The sequence below is a fragment of the Neofelis nebulosa genome, chromosome 9 (genome assembly GCF_028018385.1).
Source record: "Neofelis nebulosa isolate mNeoNeb1 chromosome 9, mNeoNeb1.pri, whole genome shotgun sequence".
Lineage (NCBI taxonomy): Eukaryota > Metazoa > Chordata > Mammalia > Carnivora > Felidae > Neofelis > Neofelis nebulosa.
In genome coordinates, this window is record NC_080790.1 from 26,325,101 (window position 1) to 26,348,758 (window position 23,658).

At 36.9% G+C, this 23,658-nt stretch overlaps 1 protein-coding gene across 4 annotated transcripts in view; it reads left to right on the top strand.

Moving 5' to 3' along the window:
- SPAST (spastin) overlaps positions 1–23,658 on the top strand; it is a 52,864-nt gene that overhangs the window by 25,241 nt on the left and 3,965 nt on the right. For all 4 annotated transcript variants that reach the window (XM_058682981.1, XM_058682980.1, XM_058682978.1 and 1 more), the window contains 12 exons: positions 5,381–5,568; positions 6,146–6,279; positions 6,751–6,844; positions 12,046–12,120; positions 13,870–13,941; positions 15,275–15,350; positions 15,590–15,681; positions 15,829–15,908; positions 18,349–18,391; positions 19,335–19,414; positions 20,805–20,875; positions 22,548–22,588. In XM_058682981.1, coding sequence (XP_058538964.1) covers positions 5,381–5,568; positions 6,146–6,279; positions 6,751–6,844; positions 12,046–12,120; positions 13,870–13,941; positions 15,275–15,350; positions 15,590–15,681; positions 15,829–15,908; positions 18,349–18,391; positions 19,335–19,414; positions 20,805–20,875; positions 22,548–22,588 — 1,046 coding nt within the window. The remainder of the gene's footprint in view (positions 1–5,380; positions 5,569–6,145; positions 6,280–6,750; positions 6,845–12,045; positions 12,121–13,869; positions 13,942–15,274; positions 15,351–15,589; positions 15,682–15,828; positions 15,909–18,348; positions 18,392–19,334; positions 19,415–20,804; positions 20,876–22,547; positions 22,589–23,658) is intronic.

Consider the following 23,658-nt stretch of genomic DNA (forward strand, 5'->3'; position numbering starts at 1 on the left):
GATATAACCGTTCTCAACATGCTTTATTTGCTTATTTTGCAACCACCCATTTTTGAGATTATAAAATATGAAGGTTCATTTTCCTAAGCTATTAAAATATTCTTTTGTTTCTGTTGCATTTTCAGCATTTGTGTTTTTTTTCATGCATACCTGTACCAAGTTTTCATGAAGTGGTGTTTTTTAAGTCAGAAATTTTAATTTCTCTTTGTTAAATATCAATATTAATTGCACATATTTAATTCTACAATTTTAATTACTATGCATGAACGTTTTATCATAGTACCTTAGGAAAAATTTGAAGCTGAGTTCACATAGTAAGGGGAAACATTAGAATACTATTATTAACTGTGGGTTAAATTTGTTTTCCACGAACTTTGGGGTATCAACTCCTACAGAAGCTTACAGCAGATCTTCATTTCCTAAGTTCTCTGACATCTTGGCTAGTTTTATTGGTGACTTTTTCAGCATTAGTTTCATGTACAGGGCTTAAATTTTATGAAAGTAAACATTGCTTTGTTCAATTTGTAGCAGAAAAACCTTAGTTTAGACTATAAGACAACTGTCTTCTTTATTCATACATAATACAAACCTTCAAGACTTCAATTAAGAAGAATTAAGGTAAGTGGACTGGAGACAATAGGTTATCAAATCGTTCCCTTCTGGCTTTACTTCTCTCTTATGGAGTTCTCATTTTGGTTTGGTCTTCTAGTACAGAGCCCCTTGTGACTGGCTGTGTTCCTTTTCCTCCCTGTACATGATTTAAAAAAATAATATTTAAGGTTTATTTATTTTTGAGAGAGAGAGGCATAGTGCAAGCAGGGGAGGGGCAGAGAGAGAGGGAGACACAGAAGCTGAAGCAGGCTCCAGGTTCTGAGCTGTCAGCACAGAGCCCAATGCAGGGCTTAAGCTCACGAACCGCAAGATCATGACCGAGCCGAAGTCAGACGCTTAATCAACTGAGCCACCCAGGTGCCCCCCTTCCTGTACATGATTTAAAACACCATTTCTAATTTAGAAATAAATATTATGCCTGTTTCTCTCAGCCCAGCTATGAAGAGCTGACATTTTCATAAGGAACTTTTTTTAAAAACCAAGAAATGTAAGAATTTACCACATATAAATAATTAAGTTTCTAAGACATAAATTTGAGATCCTAATAATCCACCAATGTAAACAGCAAAATTTTCTAGCCCTGAAGAGCTGGTATGCCTTTGCCTTGTTTTCTTGCTTCTCTTCTACTTCATTTCACATGTGAGATCCCATTGTATTTTTCTGCCATGCAAGAAACCCAAAACAAAACAAAAAAAGCAACTTTCTCTTCCTGATACCTCTGTTAAAAAATCAAACCATCTTATTTCAAATCCCTAGTGATCAGTTTTTATATTTATTTATTTATTTTTATTTTTTAAGATTTATATCCAAATTCGTTAGCATATAGTGCAACAATGATTTCAGCGGTAGATTCCTTAGTGCCCCTTACCCATTTAGCCCATCCCCCCTCCCATAGTGATCTGTTTTATCCTGTTTTCTTGATGGGGGTATTTACCAACTGCACAGCTAATTAATGCAGCACTGGTATTTGATACCCATTGAGTCCTAGTCAATGAACTTGCTTACTCAGGCCTGTTTTACGAGTGTCACACACTCCTGGAATATTCTGTGATGCTTCACATGGATGAGTTATTTCATCTCTCTTAGGAAATAGTTATGCTAAAGTCTACATATTACTTCAGTGTGTTATCTGTAGTGTCCAGTTTTCAACTCAGAATTTCTAGACATGCAAAGAAATAAGAAAGTGTGACCGTTACTTAAGAAAAGAATCAGGGGCGCCTGGGTGGCTCAGTCAGTTGAGCGGCTGACTTCGGCTCAGGTCATGATCTTGCGGTTCTTGAGTTCGAGCCCCACATCGGGCTGCGCTGTTCTGACAGCGCAGAGCCTGGAGCCTGCTTTGGATTCTGTGTCTCCTTCTCTCTCTGACCCTCCCCTGCTTGTGCTCTGTCTCTCCCTCAAAATAAATAAACATTAAAAAATAAAAAAATAAAAAAAAAAAAGAATCAGTCATGGGTGCCTGGGTGGCTCAGTCGGTTAAGTGTCCGGCTTCAACTCAGGTCATGATCTCACAGTTTGTGAGTTTAAGCCCCACATTGGGCTCTGTGCTGACAGCTCAGAGCCTGGAGCCTGCTTCAGATTCTGGGCCTCCCTCTCTCTGCCTCTCCCCTGCTCACTCTCTCTCTCTCTCTCTCTCCAAAATAAATAAACATTAAAAAAAATTTTTTTTGTAAGAAAAGAATCAGTCAATAGAAATTGACTCTTGAATGGGCCCAGTTTTGTTGATGTAGCAAAGACTTAAGAGCAGTTATTATTAAATGTGTTCAAAGAGTTAAAATACGGCATCAGGGGGCGCCTGGGTGGCTCAGTCGGCTAAGTGTCCGACTTCAGCTCAGGTCACGATCTTGCAGTTTGTGGGTTCGAGCCCCGCATCGGGCTCTGTGCTCACAGCTCAGAGCCTGGAGCCGGTTTCAGATTCTGTGTCTACCTCTCTCTCTGACCCTCCCCCGTTCATGCTCTATCTCCCTCTGTCTCAAAAATAAATAAACATTAAAAAAAATTTTTTTTAAATAAAAAAAAAATACGGCATCAGTTAGCAAACCTGTGATCTTACTTAGCACATAACATACTATACAATAAAGATAATGGAAATTCTAAAGTTGAAAAGTATACTTGCTAAAATAAATTAAAAAAAATTACTAGATAACCTCAACAGCATATTGGAGATGTCATAGGAGAGATTCAATGACCTTGATCCTAGATCAATAGAAACTACTAAATCAGGTGACCCCAACATTGTCAGAAAGCATATGAATGTTTGTGTAGGGCCAGGGGCAATAAGGGATGCAGTGCAAATGAGTACAAAGAAACTTTTGGGTAGGATGGAAACATTTTGTATCTTGATTTTAGTGGCTATTTCATCTTTTTTTTTTTTTTTAACATTTATTTTGAGAGGGAAAGTGTGAGGGGGAGGAGCAGAGATAGAGGTAGAGAGAGAATCCCAAACAGCCTCCACAGCCAGCACAGAGCCTGAGGCAGGGGTCAGTCCCACTACCCATGAGCTCATGACCTGAGCAAAAATCAAGAGTTGGATGCTTAACCTACTGAGCCACCCAGGCATCCTGTCATCTTTAAATGTATCTTTATAAACTCAATCAAATTATACATTTTAAATGGATGCAATTTATTACTCATAGATTATACCTCAAAAGGTTGATTAGAAAAGAAATACTGAAAGGCTTGTAAAGAAAGGTAGTAATCCTGGGATGCCTGGGTGGCTCAGTTGGTTAAGTGTCTGACTTCGGCTCAGGTCATGATCTCACGGCTAGTGAGTTTGACCCCTGGGTTGGGGTCTGGGTGACAGCTCAGAGTCTGGAGCCTGCTTTGGATTCTGTGTCTCCCTCTTTCTCTGCTCCTCCCCTGCTCGTACTGTCTCTCTCTCTCTCTTTCTCAAAAATAAACTTAAAAAAAAATTTTTTTTTTTTTATTTTTTTTTTCAACGTTTTTTATTTATTTTTGGGACAGAGAGAGACAGAGCATGAACGGGGGAGGGGCAGAGAGAGAGGGAGACACAGAATCAGAAGCAGGCTCCAGGCTCCGAGCCATCAGCCCAGAGCCCGACGCGGGGCTCGAACTCACGGACCACGAGATCGTGACCTGGCTGAAGTCGGATGCTTAACCGACTGCGCCACTCAGGCGCCCCCCAAAAAAAATTTTTTTTAATGATAATAGGTTAACACTTTTTTTTTGCTACCGTGTTTTGAACCTACCTACTCTGTTGCCTACTAAACTTTTGCTATTTTTTATGAAAAGTGTGCTGTCTGTTCTCTTAGTTCCTTGTGGAAATTTCTATTCACTTACAATCTTAGGACTGTATGTTTACTGTCTGAAGAAATTCTTCTCCACTCTTTTTTTTTTTAATGTGTATTTATTTTGAGAGAGAGAGAGAGAAAGAGCTTGAGTAGGGGAGGGGCAGAGAGACACGGAGAGAGAGGATCTCAAGCAGGCTCTGCACTTTTAGCGCAGAGCCTGACACAAGGCTCAAACTCACAAACTGAGAGATCTTGACCTGAGCCAAAATCAAGAGTCAGACGCTTAACTGAATGAGCCACTCACGCACCCCTCCCTCTCCTTTTTTCCCTCTGAAATGAATCTTTATCTTCTCTCACATGCTTTTTTATTTTGGGGTGGGGGACAGATACTCATTTCCTAAGTTCTGTGACATCTTGGCTAGTTTTATTGGTGACTTTTTCAGTATTAGTTTCATGTCCAGGACTTAAATTTTATGAAAGTAAACATTGCTTTGTTCAGTTTGTGACAATAAGAGCAGATTTTGCTCTTTTTTCACACCTTTGCTTTCCTTATTATTTTCCCCTTTTCTAGATTGCTTTCCTGCTTTGTCCTTTAGGGTCACTGTCCACTAGTTCTTTGAACATATGGTTCAGAACTTTACATTTATTTACTGGAAGAACCTCTTGATCACCTTTCTCTACTCTAAAGTTCTCTCCCTTTGAGTTTCCTTAAAACACTTGGATTTGATGAAAAACACAAAAATAAGGTTTTTGTCTTTAGGCTGTTCTAATTTGCTGACTGATTTAACATTTGTCTTTACTGTAAACATTGTTACTAATAAACTGATGTTTGTTAGGGAATATATAAAAATATTAGAAGTAGTAAGATTTGAACATTTGAAAGCCTGTAACGTATGTAGAAGTGCAATATAGATAGGTCAGGTAACCTTTTAAGCTTAATTGAAAATGTTTTATATGTGTTTATTTACATATATACAGCACATAGAATACTCAGCATATAAAAACCACGTCTTTGTACCCTTTAAATTAAAAATTGATTGATATTAAATTGATTATTTTCTTTGGTGGGCACAGACTGTGGACTTTCATACTATTTTATAGTCTTGAAAGTTTGGAACAAGGTAATGCAGTGTTCCCCACCCCCCCACTTCTTCTACAACATAACTTTAATGCCTTTATTGCATTTTGTTTTTTAAATATTCAGCAACTTTGGGTAATCTTCTTATGTCCTCCTCCTGTCCCCACAAATAAATGTGGTTCTTTTTATTACAAATAAATATTCCTTATAAGACTATTATACATCAGGAAAAGGAAAAACCTGAATACCCATAATCTTGTCCACCAAGTGATAACCCCATGACCACCCTAGTAGATAGTCTAATTGAAATCTTATTTTGAAATATTGCTAATGTAAAAAAAAAATAGTATTTAGCTTAGTTTTGCAAATTTGTACCCATCTTTATTTTATAATGTTTAGCCGCGGTTTTCTATCCATGATGATTGTACTTTTTCTTTGATAGAAAGTGGAGCTGTTCCGAAAAGAAAAGATCCCTTGACACACACTAGTAATTCACTGCCTCGTTCAAAAACAGTTATGAAAACTGGATCCACAGGTCTTTCAGGCCACCACAGAGCACCTAGTTGTAGTGGTTTATCCATGGTTTCTGGAGTGAGACAGGGACCTGGTCCTGCAGCTGGAACTCATAAGGTATTTGGAGATAGTAACTTTAATTGCTTGCTTAAGATAATAACAAATACTTTATAATATCTTAAAGCATTGATAAGTTTATACAAGCGGAATGTAATTTTTTTTTTAATTTACAAGAAAAAAATCTGTAAGGACAACTTGCTATTAAAAAGTAAATCTTACTTTAACTCCCTTTGGACCTAATTCGGTATTGTGTAGTAAACTGCTTATCCAGTCTGTTTTATGTAATGCTATAGAGTTCATTTTAAATTTGTTACTCAGTTGTTTAAATATATGTACATGTTTTATAACATTAACCACAGAGTTTTGTTAGAATTCTAACAATAATCAAAATTATCATAGGGTCTTTTTATTTTATGGTATCTAAATCTTTCTGTATTAAATCCTCTTGTAAGCCCACTTCATGCCAAATGTAGTTCTGTAGTTAATACCATTTTGCATTGGAGTAAATACACAGTTTTGGGTTTTTTATATCCTTTTTCCTATTGTTAAGCTTTTAATTCTGTGAACTTTGAGGTTAATTTACTTGTGAAAACTGTTGTTTGTATTTTTACATTATAATTTTGTGTCCTTTAAGAGTACACCAAAAACAAACAGAACAAATAAACCTTCTACCCCTACAACTGCTGTTCGCAAAAAGAAAGACTTGAAGAATTTTAGGAATGTGGACAGCAACCTTGCTAACCTTATAATGAACGAAATTGTGGACAAGTAAGTTTTGCCATCTAAAGTGTTTCATTTAATGGTTTTAGTTTTGAATTTATTTAATATAAGTAAAATAGATAACAAATATCTTGTCTAGGAGCACCTGGAAGCCTTGGTCTGTTAAGTGACCGACTCTTGATTTCATCCCGGGTTATGATCTCACAGTTTGTGAGTTCAAGCCCCACATTGGGCTCCATGCTGACAGCACAGAGTCTGCTTGAGATTCTCTCTCTCCGTGTGTGTGTGTATGTGTCTGTCTCTCAAATAAACTTAAAAAAATAACGTATCTTGTCTAATATACTTATTTAATTTTTATGTTTTCAGTTACAGTAAATGCAGAAAACCATTGTTTTACCGATTTAATTATAATTTCACAGTTAACATAAAAATAACTGTATTTCAAAAAAAAACTTTATTTCATATGGTAGTAACTGAAGCATATTTTGTTGTGGAGCTAACTGTAATTCTCTTTCTTAGTGGAACAGCTGTTAAATTTGATGATATAGCTGGACAAGAGTTGGCAAAACAAGCCTTGCAAGAAATTGTTATTCTTCCTTCTCTAAGGCCTGAGGTAAGCACTTTATATTATCATTTTCCTGTAGCATCATTCATTGCTGAATCCATACTAGCAGTAAAGAAATGTGTGAGCTGTGCTAGACTGATTAATTCATATAATTCATTTGATGTTTTTTTTTTTAATGTTTTTTTTTTTAATTTAATTTAATTTTTTTTTTGTTAAAATTTTTTTAACGTTTATTTATTTTTGAGACAGAGAGAGACAGAGCATGAACAGGGGAGGGTCAGAGAGAGAGGGAGACACAGAATCGGAAGCAGGCTCCAGGCTCTGAGCCGTCAGCCCAGAGCCCGACGCGGGGCTCAAACTCACGGACCGTGAGATCATGACCTGAGCCGAAGTCGGATGACTAACCGACCGAGCCACCCAGGCGCCCCAATGTTTTATTTATTTTTGAGACAGGAAAAGACAGAGCATGAACAGAGGAGGGTCAGAGAGAGGGAGACACAGAATCTGAAGCAGGCTCCAGGCTCTGAGGTGTCAGCACAGAGCCCGACGCGGGGCTCGAACCCACGGACCGTGAGATCATGACCTGAGCCGAAGTCGGACGCTCAACCAACTGAGCCACCCAGGCGCCCCCATTTGATGTTTTTAAAAAGAAAAAAACAGGGGTGCCTGGGTGGCTCAGTCGGTTAAGCGGCCGACTTTGGCTCAGGTCACGATCTCGCGGTCCGTGAGTTCGAGCCCCGCGTCGGGGCTCTCTGCTGACAGCTCAGAGCCTGGAGCCTGTTTCAGATTCTGTGTCTCTCTCTCTCTGACCCTCCCCCGTTGATGCTCTGTCTCTCTGTCTCAAAAATAAATAAACGTTAAAAAAAAAATTTTTTTTTTTGAGAAAAACATTAGCAATTGATGTTGACTGGTTATTAGAGGAGAATGACTATTGGTTCCTAATAACCAATCTATTTTTAACATTCTGAGGGAAAAGTAGGTAACAGAAAATAATTTTTATATCAAGGGAAGAGGAATTTAAAATTAAGAGACAAATCATACTGCAGACAAGGGAAGTTAAGATAAAATTATGAAGTTTGAAGAACTATTTTCTGTCAAAGTAGAGTTGAGATACCATGTTATTTCAGTTTCAGGTGTACAACATTGACAACTCTGTACATTAAGCCGTGCTCATTATGATAAATATAGTTATCACCTGTCACCATACGATGTTACTACAGTAGAACTGTCTATAGTCCCCATGCTGTGTTTTCATCCCTGTGACTTACTTATTTTAAAACGGGAAGCTTGTACCTCTTAATTCCCTTCACCAGTTTTGCTTACCCCTCAACTCCTTCCCCTCTGGCAACCACCTGTTTGTTCTCTGTATTTATGATTATGTATCTGTTTGTTTGTTCTCGTTGTAACAACAACAAAAAAATGATAATTGTGTGAAGTGAAGGGTGTGTTAACTAACCTTATTTTGGTAAATATTGTTCAATATATGTATGTATCAAATCATACTGTACACGTTTAGCTTAGCGTCATGTCTGTTATATCAAAGTAAAACCAGAAAATGTTAAAAACAAACAAAAAAATGCCACAGTAATCAAGATAGTGTGTCTTTGGCAAAAGAATAGACAAATAGATCAGTAGAACAGACTAGAGAGCCCAGAAACACAAGAGACACAAATATCATCAGTTGACAAAGGCACAAAAGCAATTTGATGGAGAAACTATGGTGTTTTCCACAAATGGTGCTGGAACAAATAGGCATCCATGTGAAAAATAATTCTAGAACTGTACTTTTACACCTTTCATAAAAATTAATTCAAATTGGTTGCAGACCTAAATGTGAAAGGCAAACCTAACTGTAAAACTCCTAGAAGATAATATAGGAAAAAAAATCTAGGTGATCTTTTGGTTTGAGGATAGCATATTAGATATAACACCAAAAGCATGATCCTTAAAAGAAAAATTGGTAAGTTGAACTTAATTAACATTAAAAACTTTTCTGTGAAAGATGTTAAGAGAATGAGAAGACAAGCCACAGACCAGGAGAAAATCTTTGCAAAACATATTACATGATACAGGACTGGTATCCAAATATATACAAAGAACTTTTAAAACTGCACAGTAAGAAAACAAATGACCCAGTTAAAATGTGGGCATAACCGTAAAATACCTAGGAATAAATATAACCAAAGAGGTGAAAAACCTATACACTGAAAACATTAGAAAGCTAATGAAAGAAATTGAAGAAGACAAAAAAAATGGAAAAATATTCCATGCTCCTGGATAAGAAGAACAAATATTGTTAAAATGTCAATACTCCCCAAAGCAATCTACATATTCAATGCAATACCTATCAAATTAACACTAACATTCTTCACAGAGCTAGAACAAACAATCCTAAAATTTGTGTGAAACCAGAAAAGACCCAAATAGCCAAAGCAATCTTGAAAAAGAAAACTAAAGCTGGAGGCATCACAATCCTGGACGTCAAGTAGAATTACAAATCTGTAATCATCGGGGCGCCTGGGTGGTTCAGTCGGTTGAGCGTCCGACTACGGCTCAGGTCATGATCTCGCGATTTGTGAGTTCGGGCCCCGCATCGGGCTCTGTGCTGACAGCTCAGAGCCTGTAGCCTGCTTCGAATTCTGTGTTTCCCTCTCTCTCTGCCCCTCCCCTGTTCATACTCTCTCTCTGTCTCTCAAAATTAAGTAAGTGTTAAAAAGAAAATTAAAGGAAAAAAGCTGTAATCATCAAGGCAGTATGGTATTGACATGAAAACAGACACTCAGATCAGTGGAACAGAATAGAAAACCCAGAAATGGACTCACAGACATATGGCCAACTAATCTTTGACAAAGCAGGAAAGAATATCCAATGGAATCAAGACAGTCTCTTCAGCAAATGGTGTTGGGAAAACTGGACAGTGACATGCAGAAAAATGAACCTGGATCACTTTCTTACACCATACACAAAAATAAACTCAAAATAGATGAAAGACCTAAATGGAAGACAGGAAGCCATCAATATCCTCGAGGAGAAAGCAGGCAAAACCTCTTAGATCTTAGCTGCAGCAACTTCTTACTAAACACGTCTCCTGAGGCAAGGGAAACAAAAGCAAAAATGAACTATTGGGACCTCATCAAAATAAAGAGCTTCTGCACAGCAAAGGAAACAATCAGCAAAACCAAAAGGCAACTGACAGAATGGGAGAAGATATTTGCAAATGACATATCAGATAAAGGGTTAGTATCCAAAATCTATAAAGAGCTTCTTAAACTCAACCCCCAAAAACCAATCTAGTGAAGAAATGGGCAAAAGATGTGAATAGACACTTCTCCAAAGAAGACAACCAGATGGCCAACCAACACATGAAAAAATGCTTAACATCACTTGTCATCAGGGAAATACAAATCAACACCACAATGAGATACCACCTCAAACCTGTCAGAATGGTTAACATTAACAACTCAGGCAACAACAGATTATGGCGAGGATGCGGAGAAAGAGGATCTCTTTTGCACTGCTGGTGGGAATGCAAACTGGTGCAGCCGCTCTGGAAAACAGTATGGAGGTTCCTCAAAAAATTAAAAATAGAACTACTTTGCGACCCAGCAATTGCACGACTAGGTATTTATCCAGGTGATACAGGTGTGCTGTTTCGAAGAGGCACATGCACCCCCATGTTTACAGCAGCACTATCAACAATAGCCAAAATATGGAAATAACCCAAATGTCCATTGATGGATAAAGATGTTGTGTGTGTGTGTGTGTGTGTGTGTGTGTGTGTGTACATACATACAATGGAGTATTACTCGGCAATCAAAAAGAATGAAAGCTTGCCATTTGCAACTACATGGATTATAGTATTATAGTATTGTAATCATTTTTTTTTAATACTTATTTTTGAGAGAGACCGAGCATGAGCAGGGGAGGGGCAGAGAGAGAGGGAGACACAGAATCTGAAGCAGGCTCCAGGCTCTGAGCTGTCAGCACAGAGCCTGAAGTGGGGCTCAAACTCATGAACCACAAGATCATGACCTGAACTGAAGTCAGACGCTCAACCGACTGAGCCACCCAGGTGCCCCCAAAATAAATACTTTTTTGAAAGTTGAATATCTGCCAGATCCTTTGTCCCCTTCTCTCTCTGCCCCTCCATGACTCGTGCTTTCTCTCTCTAAAATATATAAACAATAAAAAAAAATTTTTTTAAGTATTAGCCATTTCATATGGTTCAACTTAAAAATACATACTCTTTCACTATTAAGCAAAGTGATATCAGTCTCGTGCTTCACACTTGACTCTCTGCCATGCCTGGTGTCTTTGAGTCTGGAGACTCAGGTTTAATATCTCTAAGGGACAAAATTTTTGCCTCCTTTGTTTGTGAAAGAGGAGTACTTGGATCTTGGTGATCTTGGTAGGGGGGATGGGCATCTCAGTTTAGTTGTTCCTCATACAAACTTTCAAGCATTTCCTCTGTGGCTGTCCGCCTTCCTCCTGCTTTCTCTGATACATCATACTTCCACGTCCTGACGTTTTCCAGAGTTTTTGTTCACATCCACTCACTGCTAGGTATCCCTTTACAAGCAGGCACTTAGGTTTTAGCTCCATCACCTCTGCAAAATAATTTACCACACTTTGTTCTCTCTCTACAAAAATTTTTGTGTCTTCTGTTTTTTCCTTTCGTGTTCTCTTTATTTTGAAGATTTATATCTTCTTTTTTCATCTACTATTATTTTGGTGACATTTCCAAAGGAAGTAGAGAAGCATATCTGTGTTCATTATGTCTTGTTTAACCAATTTGCTTTAATTTTCAATGAGATTCTTAAAAACTTTGTTTTCTTCTGTTTTTAATAATTACACCAATTTATTGATTATATGTGTTCTCTTTAGAGCTCTGAGGAGTTCTGTTTAGGAGGATGCTACAGAAAAATGCTTTTTTTTTTTATTTTTAACAATTATTTTTGAGAGAGAGAGAGAGAGAGAGAGAGAGAGAGAGAGTGTGCAAGTGGGGGAGGGGCAGAGAGAAAGACAGAGACAGAATCTGAAGCAGGCTCCAGGCTCTGAGCTGTTCACAGATCCCTATGCAGGGCTCGCACCCACGAACCATGCGATCATGACCTGAGCCGAAGTCAGATGCTCACCAACTGCACCCTCAAGCGTCCCCAAAATGATGCTTTTCAGATGACAGACTTAAAATGTTTGGGAAAAAAAGTGTCTCCAGAATCATAGTTGTGAACTAAAGTATATGATTTTAGTTGTTCACAGGGCTTAGAGCTCCTGCCAGAGGATTGTTACTCTTTGGTCCACCTGGAAATGGAAAAACAATGCTGGTAAGAATTCTTTTAGAATTTGAATGTTCTGTTTAGATAATTAGAGATAATGTTATGAAAAAAAGTTTATATTGCCTCTGAGTTATTTTTTAGTATATGTGCTGCCGAAGCGAGCACAACCTCTGAGTTATTTCTATGATTTGCTTTTTGTTATAATATACTTCTCCTAAGTTTTTTTTTTTTTTTTTTTTTAACGTTTATTTATTTTTGAGACAGAGAGAGACAGAGCATGAACGGGGGAGGGTCGGAGAGAGAGGGAGACACAGAATCGGAAACAGGCTCCAGGCTCTGAGCGGTCAGCACAGAGCCTGACGCGGGGCTCGAACTCGAGGACCGCGAGATCATGACCTGAGCCGAAGTCGGCCGCTTAACCGACTGAGCCACCCAGGCACCCCTTCTCCTAAGTTTTTAAACATGTTTTCAGGGGCGCCTGGGTGGCTCGGTCGGTTAAGCGGCCGACTTCGACTCAGGTCATGATCTCGTGGTCCGTGAGTTAGAGCCCCGCGTCGGGCTCTGTGCTGACAGCTCAGAGCCTGGAGCCTGCTTCGGATTCTGTGTCCCCCTCTCTCTCTGCCCCTCCCCTGTTCATGCTCTGTCTCTCTCTGTCTCAAAAATAAATAAATGTTAAAAAAAAAAAAATTTTTTTTAAACATGTTTTCAATGAAGAAATAGATGGAAAAACACATTATGTTCTCTTCAGTAGTATGTTTTGGAGTGGTTAAATTTAAGTGTAGTTTTCATTATTTTCCCAAGTTAAATAATAACATTTTTACCTCAGAAAAGCTTACCTTACTATATTCTGTATCTTCCTAGCCCTTGATTTTTTTTTTCTTCCTATCTTAACAGCTTTATTTAAATATTCAGCAGAGGGGGTGCCCAGGTGGCTCAGTCTGTTAAGCGTCTGACTGTTGATTTTGGCTCAGGTCGTGGTCTCAACGGTTTGTGAGTTTGAGCCCCATGTCAGGCTCCCAGCTGGCTGTGTGGAGTCTGTTTGGGATTCCCCCTCTCTCCTCTCTCTCTCTGCCCCTACCCCCTCTCTCTCTCTCAAAATAAATAAATAATCAGGATAACACACTTTTTCTTTCTTTTTTTATTGAAGTATAATTTACATACAACATTTTTTTTTTCCAGTATCCTTTTGCCCGAGGTTTTACTGGGATCTCTATACCTCTTTCTCCTGTATAGCTCTTTTAGAGGGGAAAAGTAAAGAGGAAAAGAGTTGAGCTGTTTCTCTTTCCCCAACCAGTTATCTTTCTATAACTAAGAAGGGAATTAACACCCTTTTTTTTTTTAACCACTCCTTATCCATCTCCCTTAGAAAAAATAGGGAGAATGGAAAGAAGCATAGCTCTTCCTAGACTTTTTCTTCATTGCTGAGAAGAAACACACTGATTGCCACATATCAGGAATCATGTAATATTTTATATTTTTGGAAAATCTTTTTTAGTGTTTAAGTTGATCAAATGTTCTTTTATTTAAAAAAATTTTTTTAATGTTCATTTGAGAGAGAGACAGACAGACAACACGAGTCGGGGAGGGGCAGAGAGAGACGGAGAGATAGAATCCAAAGAGGCTCCAAGCTGTCAGCGTAGAGTCTGACGTGGGGCTCAAACCCACAAGCCATGAGATCATGACCTGAGCTGAAGTTGGATGCTTAACTAACTGAGCCACCCAGGCGCCCCTCAAGTGTGGTTCTTTGTAAAGGAAGATATTGAACTAATATAATGTTTTGCCCTTGTGATTTTTAAGGCTAAAGCAGTAGCTGCAGAATCCAATGCAACCTTCTTCAACATAAGTGCTGCAAGTTTAACTTCAAAATATGTGAGTGTTCTTTTTCCAGTATTGTCATATTTTATGTTGGTGTCTAGATGTTACTAAGTATAAATGGTAATAACATTACACAAGAAATATTTTTGAGTTTTATATCTATTATTTAGCTCTGATGGACATTAATCACTCTTCAAAAGACAAAGTTAGGCTCTTTTGAAGTTAGGATTGTGCTCTCAAATACTGTTTTAATTTGCTGGGGCTGTGTAACAAAGTACCATAAACACAACAGAAATTTATTGTCCTATAGTTTTGAAGACTAGAAATCCAAGATCAGGTATTGGCTGAGTTCTCATTTTTATAACATAATTAAAAGTAACTGTAAAATGATATCTCTTTTCTTAGTTATATTTTACTTTCTATGTGAAATTTTATAAGTGAAATTGTTATTAAAGTAGATGTACCCAACATGATACACATGGTATAATGGAAAACACTGTCTTGGAAGTTAGGAGATAGGGATTCCAACTTAACTGTTGGGTACTGAGCTGGTGTTAAGAAAAGAAAACTTTAGGCCTCATTTATAAAGTGTTGATGTTGTCAGCAGGTGATCTCTCACGGGGGTCCTTCAGAATATTTGCTTTGTGATTCTAAATCTGAGGCCATTCTTTTTTTTAATGAAATTTTCAATTAAAAAAAAGATGCCACCTAGAGGACAGAAGAGTTTTTACAGTGGATTACCCCAAACCTCATGACCCTTTCATGAGTTCATTTTAATGCATAGAATTGTTTTATTATAGCATTTCATCCCCTGGAATGTTGCAAGGGGTGTTCATAGACCTCCTTGGCTATCTAGAAATACTTTATACTTATTGACAGTGATATTGTGAGAGTTAATTTAAGTAAGTTTAGTTTAGTAGAGCACTTTGTAACTTACCTGGTTGTATGAATATACCCTACAACCAAGGACTTAAGAAATATGTACAGTGTCTGTTCCTCTCTCCTAATATTCCATCTTCTCACTAGTTATACCCCTAATAGCTATTCCATTCTCATGTCTTAAGAATGTAGGGTCAAGCAAAGCAGAGATGTATTTCATTTTTTAAAGTACTTACCGGACCAGTCTAGGTTTCAGCACCAAAAAAACCCAAAAAAAAAACCAAAAAACTTATCAGACTGTATTAAATAATAGTTTTTTGTGTTTTTTTTTTTTTTTTTTTAATAAGCGATGGTTCAATAACCTTCCTGCCACAATTCCTTAAACCAAATCTTTGGTTGTTGCAAAGAAAGGAAATTCCTAGATGTAAGACTTTTAATCATGAAATTTAAACAGCTGGAATAATGTTGCATTTTATGTGTATTACAGTGTATAATGCCTTGTTTTTAGGTGGGAGAAGGAGAGAAATTGGTGAGAGCTCTTTTTGCTGTGGCTCGAGAACTTCAGCCTTCTATAATTTTTATAGGTAAGAAAATGTTTTCTAACTAAGTTAGTTGAATATTATGAAATTCCCTTCTCCAAGTTTGAGAGGTATAATGAAAGAGAGTATTCAGAAGGAACACGTTTTAAAGAAGTGCAAAGTTAAAGACTAATGAATTGTGCAGGACCTACAATATTAATAACTTAAGTAGTAAACTAAATTAATCTCAGATGACTGGTGTTGTGTGGCTTTATGTTAAAGTCTTATCCTTTTGTTTCCTTTAGATGAAGTTGATAGCCTTTTGTGTGAAAGAAGAGAAGGAGAACATGATGCTAGTAGACGTCTAAAAACCGAATTTCTAATAGAATTTGATGGTGTAAGTATTGATTATGGTATTTTTAAGGTGGTAGCATCTTAGTGTAGATATTTTCAAATTAAATGACTCAAATTAGAAATACAGATATTTATCATATTTTTGTTATTACTTTACCTAAAAGTACTGAAAAATTTTTTTGTCTTACAGGTACAATCTGCTGGAGATGACAGAGTGCTTGTAATGGGTGCAACTAACAGGCCACAAGAGCTTGATGAGGCTGTTCTCAGGTAGGGGGATTTATGTAGAAACACACATCGATTACAGGTGTATTTGCTCCTGTGTTCACCTCACATATGTCTTACTTCCTTCACTCTCAATTTGAAGACAAATTATTTCCTTCCTGGTATTCATCCTTTGGCCTCTTGTTACCTACTAAAGATTTTGAAGGCAGAGCCAACATGATACCACGAAAACTAGTTTTCACTTTGGTTGCCGGCAAATTGTTTATTTCTTCTGATTAGGTTTAAATTATCTTAAAACACCAGAATTGATTCTTACTTTTCTTTTAGTTGGCTTCATGAAAAGCAAATAAAAGCAGGATTCATGGAAATTATGTTCTGTGTTCTTGTATGATTGAACAAATTTATTCCCCTCCCACTAGAAGGATGGTTTGACTCAGCATAAAATTCTTGGGCCTCCCTTTCTTGGCCTGACGAATTTATTACATTGCTCCATTGTTTCTAGGATTAAATGTTGCAGTGTAGAAGTCTGAAGCCAGCCTGCTTTTTATTCACATTTATGGATTAACTTGATTTTTTTCTCTTTATTGGATATAATTTTTAACTATTGAAATCTAGTTATTTGAAAAAGATGTCGATCTGTGTTATTTTTTCTGGGATTTGGTGTTTGTTTAAATTGAGAGTTATGAATCTCTTTTGTTTTAGGAAAGTTATTTTGAATACTACCTTTAATTGTTTTTCCTGATTCATTATTCTGTTTTTTTTTCTTTCATACAATTTATGCATTATGTTGCCTCTTTTTGTCTTCCTTATCTTTAATTTCCTTTCTAGTCCTTTTTAACTCTAATTTCTTTTTTTGTTTGTTTGTCTTCTTGTTTGTTGTCCTTATTTCCTACTCAGTTTGTGTCTGATCTTCTTTGTGCTACCATTGTAACCTCTGTGTCTTTGGTGGTTTTCTTCTTCGCTTTCGTTGCTTTCCGGATCTCTGCAATCCCATTTTTCATCTTCTATTGTCTTATTTCCTTGAGCTTTTGTGTGTCATTGCCTTGAGACACTTATATCTCATTGAGCTCTTGTTTCGTAAAAAACTTTTTTTTTTTCATTAAATAATTTTATTTCACAGAAAGTTACTTGGTCGCAAATTTAATTTGCTCTTTGGAAAAATCTTCTTGTGTATGTTCTCTATATTTATTGTAACCTTTTCCCTCTTTTTTTTTAGCACTTAAAAGAATAGCCATGTGCTTTTGCCTGTTTGGTTACTATTTTTATTTGAATAAAGGGGAGTTTTCTTGGCAAACCTAGTTTTGGAGTGATACTCTAGGAGAAGAGCTACCGAGCAAGTATCTTGAGTTGTCGTATGAGTAGACTGGACTATCAGGCAGTCTCCCCGAGTCACAATCAAACCGTACCTGATGAAGATTAGTCCATGCAAGACAGTTTGTGATCTTGCCAGACTGATTGATGTCTTCTTACAAAGATGATGTGTCTTTGAGTTTCTTCGTTCAGCCTCACCTGCCTTGCGGTTCCCCTGCTCCTGCCTGACTAGGTTTCACATGATATGCAGAGCCGTTCTTCACATGCTTCTTTAAATATGGGGAGGTTGGCTTTATTCCTCCTGAGTGTGCTGTTTCCTTTGGAAAACTCTGTGCTCTGATAGCCGTGTCTGGAACCTCCAGCAACAGATGCTATGTGTACCCTCCTTCGTCGGTATAATTTTCACTGCCCTAGGCAGCCCTTCTTCATACACTCTAGTTGTGTAAATGTTACCTGCGTTTGTTGATAGTGAAGTTTGCATATCTGTTTCTGTGGTCCTTATTGATTTTAATTGTTTTCCCTTTCAAGAAGACAGCAGAGATCTCTTTATTCTGCTCCTCATATCAGATTTTTTGTTTTAATAGCTCTCATATGTTTGTATTAAAAACATATGAGAGCTTGACAATAGTGAATTAAGGAATTTTAAACATTATCTAGAGAGTTTTAAAGAGTAACTCAAGGGGCACCTGGCTGGCTTAGTCGTGTGCCTCTTTATCTTGGGGTTATGAGTTCAAGCCCCATGTTGGGTGTAGAGATTATGTAAAAATAAAGTCTTAAAAAAAAAAAAAAGTAACAAAATAACTCTTCACTTTAATGACTACTAAAATGCATTCAGATACCTTGAGTATTACACTTAAAACTTTTTTATTGTTGGGGCGCCAACTTTTTTATTGTTGGGGTGGCTCAGTCGGTTGAGTGTCTGACTTCGGCTCGGGTCATGATCTCACAGCTCATGAGTTTAGCGTCGGGCTCTGTACTGACAGCTCAGAGCCTGGAGCCTGCTTCAGATTCTGTGCCTCACTGCCCCTCCCCCAGTCGCATTCTGTCTCTGTCTCAAAAATAAATAAACATTAAAAAAAAAAAAAACTTTTTTATTGTCATTTGCTGCTTGAGTGGAGTTACCTGTAAATTCAAATCTATGTTTCTGAAGTTGTTTGAATCCTTTTTTTTTTAGGCGTTTCATCAAACGGGTATATGTGTCTTTGCCAAACGAGGAGGTATGTATCTATGTCTGAATTTTTTTTTTTTAACATGGAAACAAGGACTACCATCTTGACAATATTGATCTTCCAATTATTGGTACAGCCAGATTGGAAACCAGTTTGGCAATTTCTTAAAAAGATAAATGTAAACTTACCATAAGACCCTGTAATTCCATGAAAACATGTCTACACAAGGACACATATAAGAATTTTTATAGCAGCATTATAAATAATAGCCAAGAACTGTAAGGAGTCTAAAATGTTCATCAATTAGACAATGGATAAACAAATATGGTATATACATTTAATGGAATACTGTTTAGCAATGAAAGGATTGAGATACTTAACACATGCTGTAATATGGAAAAACCTCAAAAACATACTAAGTGAAAGATACCAGATGTAAAAGATAACCTATCATATGATTCCATTTATATAAAATATCCAAAAAAGGCAAATTTCTAGAAACAAAGGAAACCGTGGTTTGCAGAGGCTGTGTGTGGGAGTGGGAACTAAGTGTAAATAGGCATGATTGAACTTTTTTGGGTGTTAGAAATGTTCTAAAAGTGGAGTACGGTATGGTTGCAAAACTATATATTTATTAAAAGTCACTGAATGTTACACTTAAAATGGTGAGATTAGTGTTATATGAATTCATACCTCGAGAAAAGTGTTTTTTTAAAAAATTGTGGTTGTCTAGCTCAGACCCTTAACATCCTTGATAGTAGCAGCAGCTAATTCCTTAGTGCTTTATTTGGATTATCTTTAAGTCTCTTAAGAGCTCTCAAAAAATGGTCGTTTCAACTCCAATTAACAGACATGAGCGAGGCTCTAAGAACTAGAGTGATTTGTGTGTGATCATTCAGCTCGTAAATGAGGGTCAGGATTTGAATCTAGTTTTTGGATATTTCATTAAGCTAATTCTTGAGACTGATAATTCTTTAATATTTCTTTTTAGACACGACTACTTTTACTTAAAAATCTATTATGTAAACAAGGAAGCCCATTGACCCAAAAAGAACTAGCACAACTTGCTAGGTGAGTAATTTGATTTGGTCTATCTTAAAGTTTTTTCTTTTATAAAGAAGTCTTTTTCTTTTTTGTTTAAAGTAAACTCAAGTGTGAAATGAGTAATTTATTTTTCAGAAAACTGCTCGTCTCATCCTCTGCTTCCTTTATGTTTTTTCTTATCTCTCATTGTTAGATATGGTATCTGAATTTAAATTTCTAGATCCTCTACAAGACATGACCTAAATATCTGATAGTAGTACATGCTTTTTATAAATTTATTAAAACTTATAAGTGGTATTAAAATAGTTTAAAAAATTTTTTAAGACACTTATCTCTGCCCACACCAGCACAAATATTCTCATATAAATTTGTTCTTTATATTACACATAATTTTTTTAACTTTTACATCTTCTAAGTGGTGTACTTAAGTAGAAACTGAATATGGGAGGTGCACTTGTTGAATTTTAGTCTTTGAAAAATCTCACAAAGTAATTTAAATATTCAATAAGTATGTGAATAGCTGGTAATTTTAGTAAATACTCTGAGTCCCAGATAACCTATGAAGAAAGAATAAATTCAATACTTGGAAATAGTGAAGTTCTTCTTTGTTGTTCCAGTAAAGAATTCAGCTAATAATGTTTGATCTCTATAGTTATTTAACATAGTACATGATAAGTAAATGCTTTCTTTTCGTGTTTTATTTTCTTCTTCCCCTTTGCCCTCCCTAGTTCTTAGTTCCCTTTGATAATCTCTTGGCTGCCCAGGACTCTCCACTGTGGCATCCCATTCAGGTGTGCCTCTTTTTGCCAATGTCTTCTACCCCCAGACTCGTCCTTTACCTTGTCTGTCCTATATTTAAAGAAATGTACCTTGGACACTTGGCTGGCTCAGTCAGTAGAGCATGCAACTTTTTATCTCAGGGTTGTGAGTTCAGGCCCCATGTTAGGTGCAGAGCTTACTTGAAAAATTAAAAAATATATATTCTTAGTTAAAAAAAAGAAAAGGAAGCTACCTTGACTGGCAGTGTTCTTTGTCAAGGTAAAGAAACATTCATTTCATTAACTTACTTACAGAGCAATAATTAATGGTTATGTATCAGTTGGCCAGCAATGGCTTATGGCTGTTACCTTTCCAGGGGATGTATTTATATCTAATGGAGCTTCTTGGACATATAATATGCCTTAATGTAAAGAAATGATTCTTATGAAAATTTGAGACATTGATTCTAAGGAGCCTTGCCTGCCATAGATGGTTTTCTTTGTTTTCAGCAAGTGGGCCTTTCTGTGCCCTTAAAATCAAAGTGTGTAGCTGTCTGCTTGATGACAGAGGCAAACTAGATTTTACACTCTTTCTACATGGAGGATTTTAAATCTGCAAAGATGAGAATCATTTGTTCTTTCTTCCTTCCTATTCTCAGAATGACCGATGGATATTCAGGAAGTGATCTAACAGCTTTGGCAAAAGATGCAGCACTGGGTCCTATCCGAGGTATGTGTACAGAGCTTGAGACATTTTGACCTATTTGTTAGACCACTTTCGAAGTTTAGGAAGCCCTATTGAGAGGCGTTTTTTAAGTAGTAGTAGGAAAGCATTGAAGCTGCTGGAAAACTTGATACGAAGTAGTTTCTTTTTCTTGTTTGTTCTTTTTAATTTTTTTTTAATGTTTATTCTTGAGAGAGAGAGCGAGAGAGAGGGAGACAGCACAAGGCGGGGGAGGGGCAGAGAGAGAGAGGGAGATACAGAATCCAGAGCAGGCTCTGAGCGCTGAGCTGTCAGACCAGAGCTCAATGTGGGACTTGAACTCATGAACTGGGAGATTGTGACCCAAGCCGAATTCAAGACACTTAACCACTGAGCCACCTTGGTGCCCCGGTATGTAGTAGTTTCTAGACTGAGTGTCCACAAACTTTTCAGTGAAGGGCCTGATACATATTTTAGGCTTGTGGGACCACATAGGCTCTCCATTGCATATTCTTTTTGTTTTTTGTTTGTTTTTATAAAAAAACAAAAATGCGAAACCATTCTCAGCTCACAGACCATACAAAGACAGTCCATGGATCAGTAGACCATGACCCCTATTATAAACAACAGGTTTCAGTTGTTTTTTTTTAATTAAAAATTTTTTTATTGAAATATAGTTAATATACAAGATTACATTCGTTTCAGGTGTACAACATAGTGATTAGACAGCTCTGTACATTAAGGAGTGCTCACCATGATAAATTACCATCTGTCCTATGTTTCACTTCTTGATAGTAGGTAGCCAGCAGAAAACCCAAAGGAAAAGAAAACATTTTTAAGCAAGCGAAAAAGAAAAATAAAGGGAAAATGTTCTTTTCTGGTTTTGGGCTTTTTTCACCTTGAGTAATCTGATTATCACTTGAAATTAAAGTGTGTAAGAGAAGTTTTTACTTGTATTATTATTTGTTATCTTTTGAGGAATTGCTTTGTGTTGATTCCTATTTGTTGATTCTGAAATACCATTCTGATACCACTTTAGACTAGATATTCTCAGCTGCTTTTCCACAGGCGGCATGGGCAGTGGATGGGTGATGCTCTTAACTATGCACTCAGATTGCTGGCTGTGGTAATAAAATAGAACATGGAACATGCAGCTTCTAGAACACATCTCCTGCAGTGAGACAGTGTACTGACTCGGAATTGCTGCTTTGGAGCAAAATAAGTATAACCTTGAGAATATATTTTGAGATTCTGGCAAAGCATTCTAGTCAAACTCTTACTGCCAGAGGTACAAAATCTTGTTCAGATAGTGGACTCAAAACAGTAGCTAATATATAAACCATTTGTATTTTTTCCAGAATGTTTTAGCTATTAATTCTGAAGCAGACAAAAGCTGTTGGCTTTAAAAAAAATAACCTAAAGCCTTTGTAAAGAACAAGTTGAATCTTTTAAGTTCAATCTCAAATTGGTAAAATTTATGACTCCTAGGCAATATGCAAAGAAATTGAATGCCTCCCAGTTACTCCTAAGAAGGAATGTTATTCTAAGCATTTATAAATTGTGCTTAATATTTTGTGTCTTCCTTTTAATACAAATAATTTGTATCAAATGTACTTTTAGATCATTTTACTTGGTTTTGCTTTTCAGCAATTTAAACTTACAGACCTTTTTTTTAAAGTGGCTGTCTTATATTTTACAGAACTGAAACCAGAACAAGTAAAGAATATGTCTGCCAGTGAGGTATACTGTTCTATAATTTTCTTTGCTCTGGTTCTCTATATTGTAAGACTTCTCTTTTGTCTGGATTTTTGTCTGTGATTTGGTTAGAAGCTAGAAAAAGTTCTTTGTTTCATTTCAAAATCTAGAGGCATATCAAATTACAGTCTCTTACAATGTTCTTTGGTAATGGACAAAAATTATTGTACATAGTCATTAAGTCATTTTCTATCAAATCATGTTATGTAACTACTAAACAGAAGAAAATCATAGAAAACTTGAGGATTTTACTCTTTGTAACAAGTTAATCCCTTCATATTCTATTAGTTTTTCAGTGTTTGTTTTCCTCCTTATAAAAACAATACCAATGTAATGTGATTCATTGCAGTTTCTTAGTGTGATAGGCCCTCTTATGAGATGCTAATGCATTTCTTTTTTTTTTTTTTTTAATGTTTATTTATTTCTGAGAGAGAGAGAGACACAGAGTGCTAGTGGGGGAGGGTCAGAGAGGGAGGGAGACACAGAATCCGAAGCAGGCTCCAGACTCTGAGCTGTCAGCACAGATCCCATCGTGGGGCTTGAACCCACCTGAGCCGAAGTCTGACGCTTAACCAACTGACCCACCCAGGCACCCCCATACTACATTGTTTTTTATTAGTACTGTGTTGAATTAGACTATTCCAATGGCAAGAGCCTGAAAATACACATATTTTTAAAATACCATGAATTCGTTCTGATGGAGTACATTTATTCCAGTATTACAGCATAATATCTACTTGAATTTTAATCCCATACTTAAAAATATAACTTTATCCACTATTTTAAAAATATATATGAACCTTATTTAAAAATCTTTTTATTTTTTTTTTAATTTTTTTTTTAACGTTTATTTGTTTTTGAGACAGAGAGAGACAGAGCATGAACAGGGGAGGGTCAGAGAGAGGGAGACACAGGATCTGAAACAGGCTCCAGGCTCTGAGCCGTCAGCACAGAGCCCGACGCGGGGCTCGAACTCACAGACCGCCAGATCATGACCTGAGCCGAAGTCGGCCGCTTAACCAACTGAGCCACCCAGGCGCCCCTAAAAATCTTTT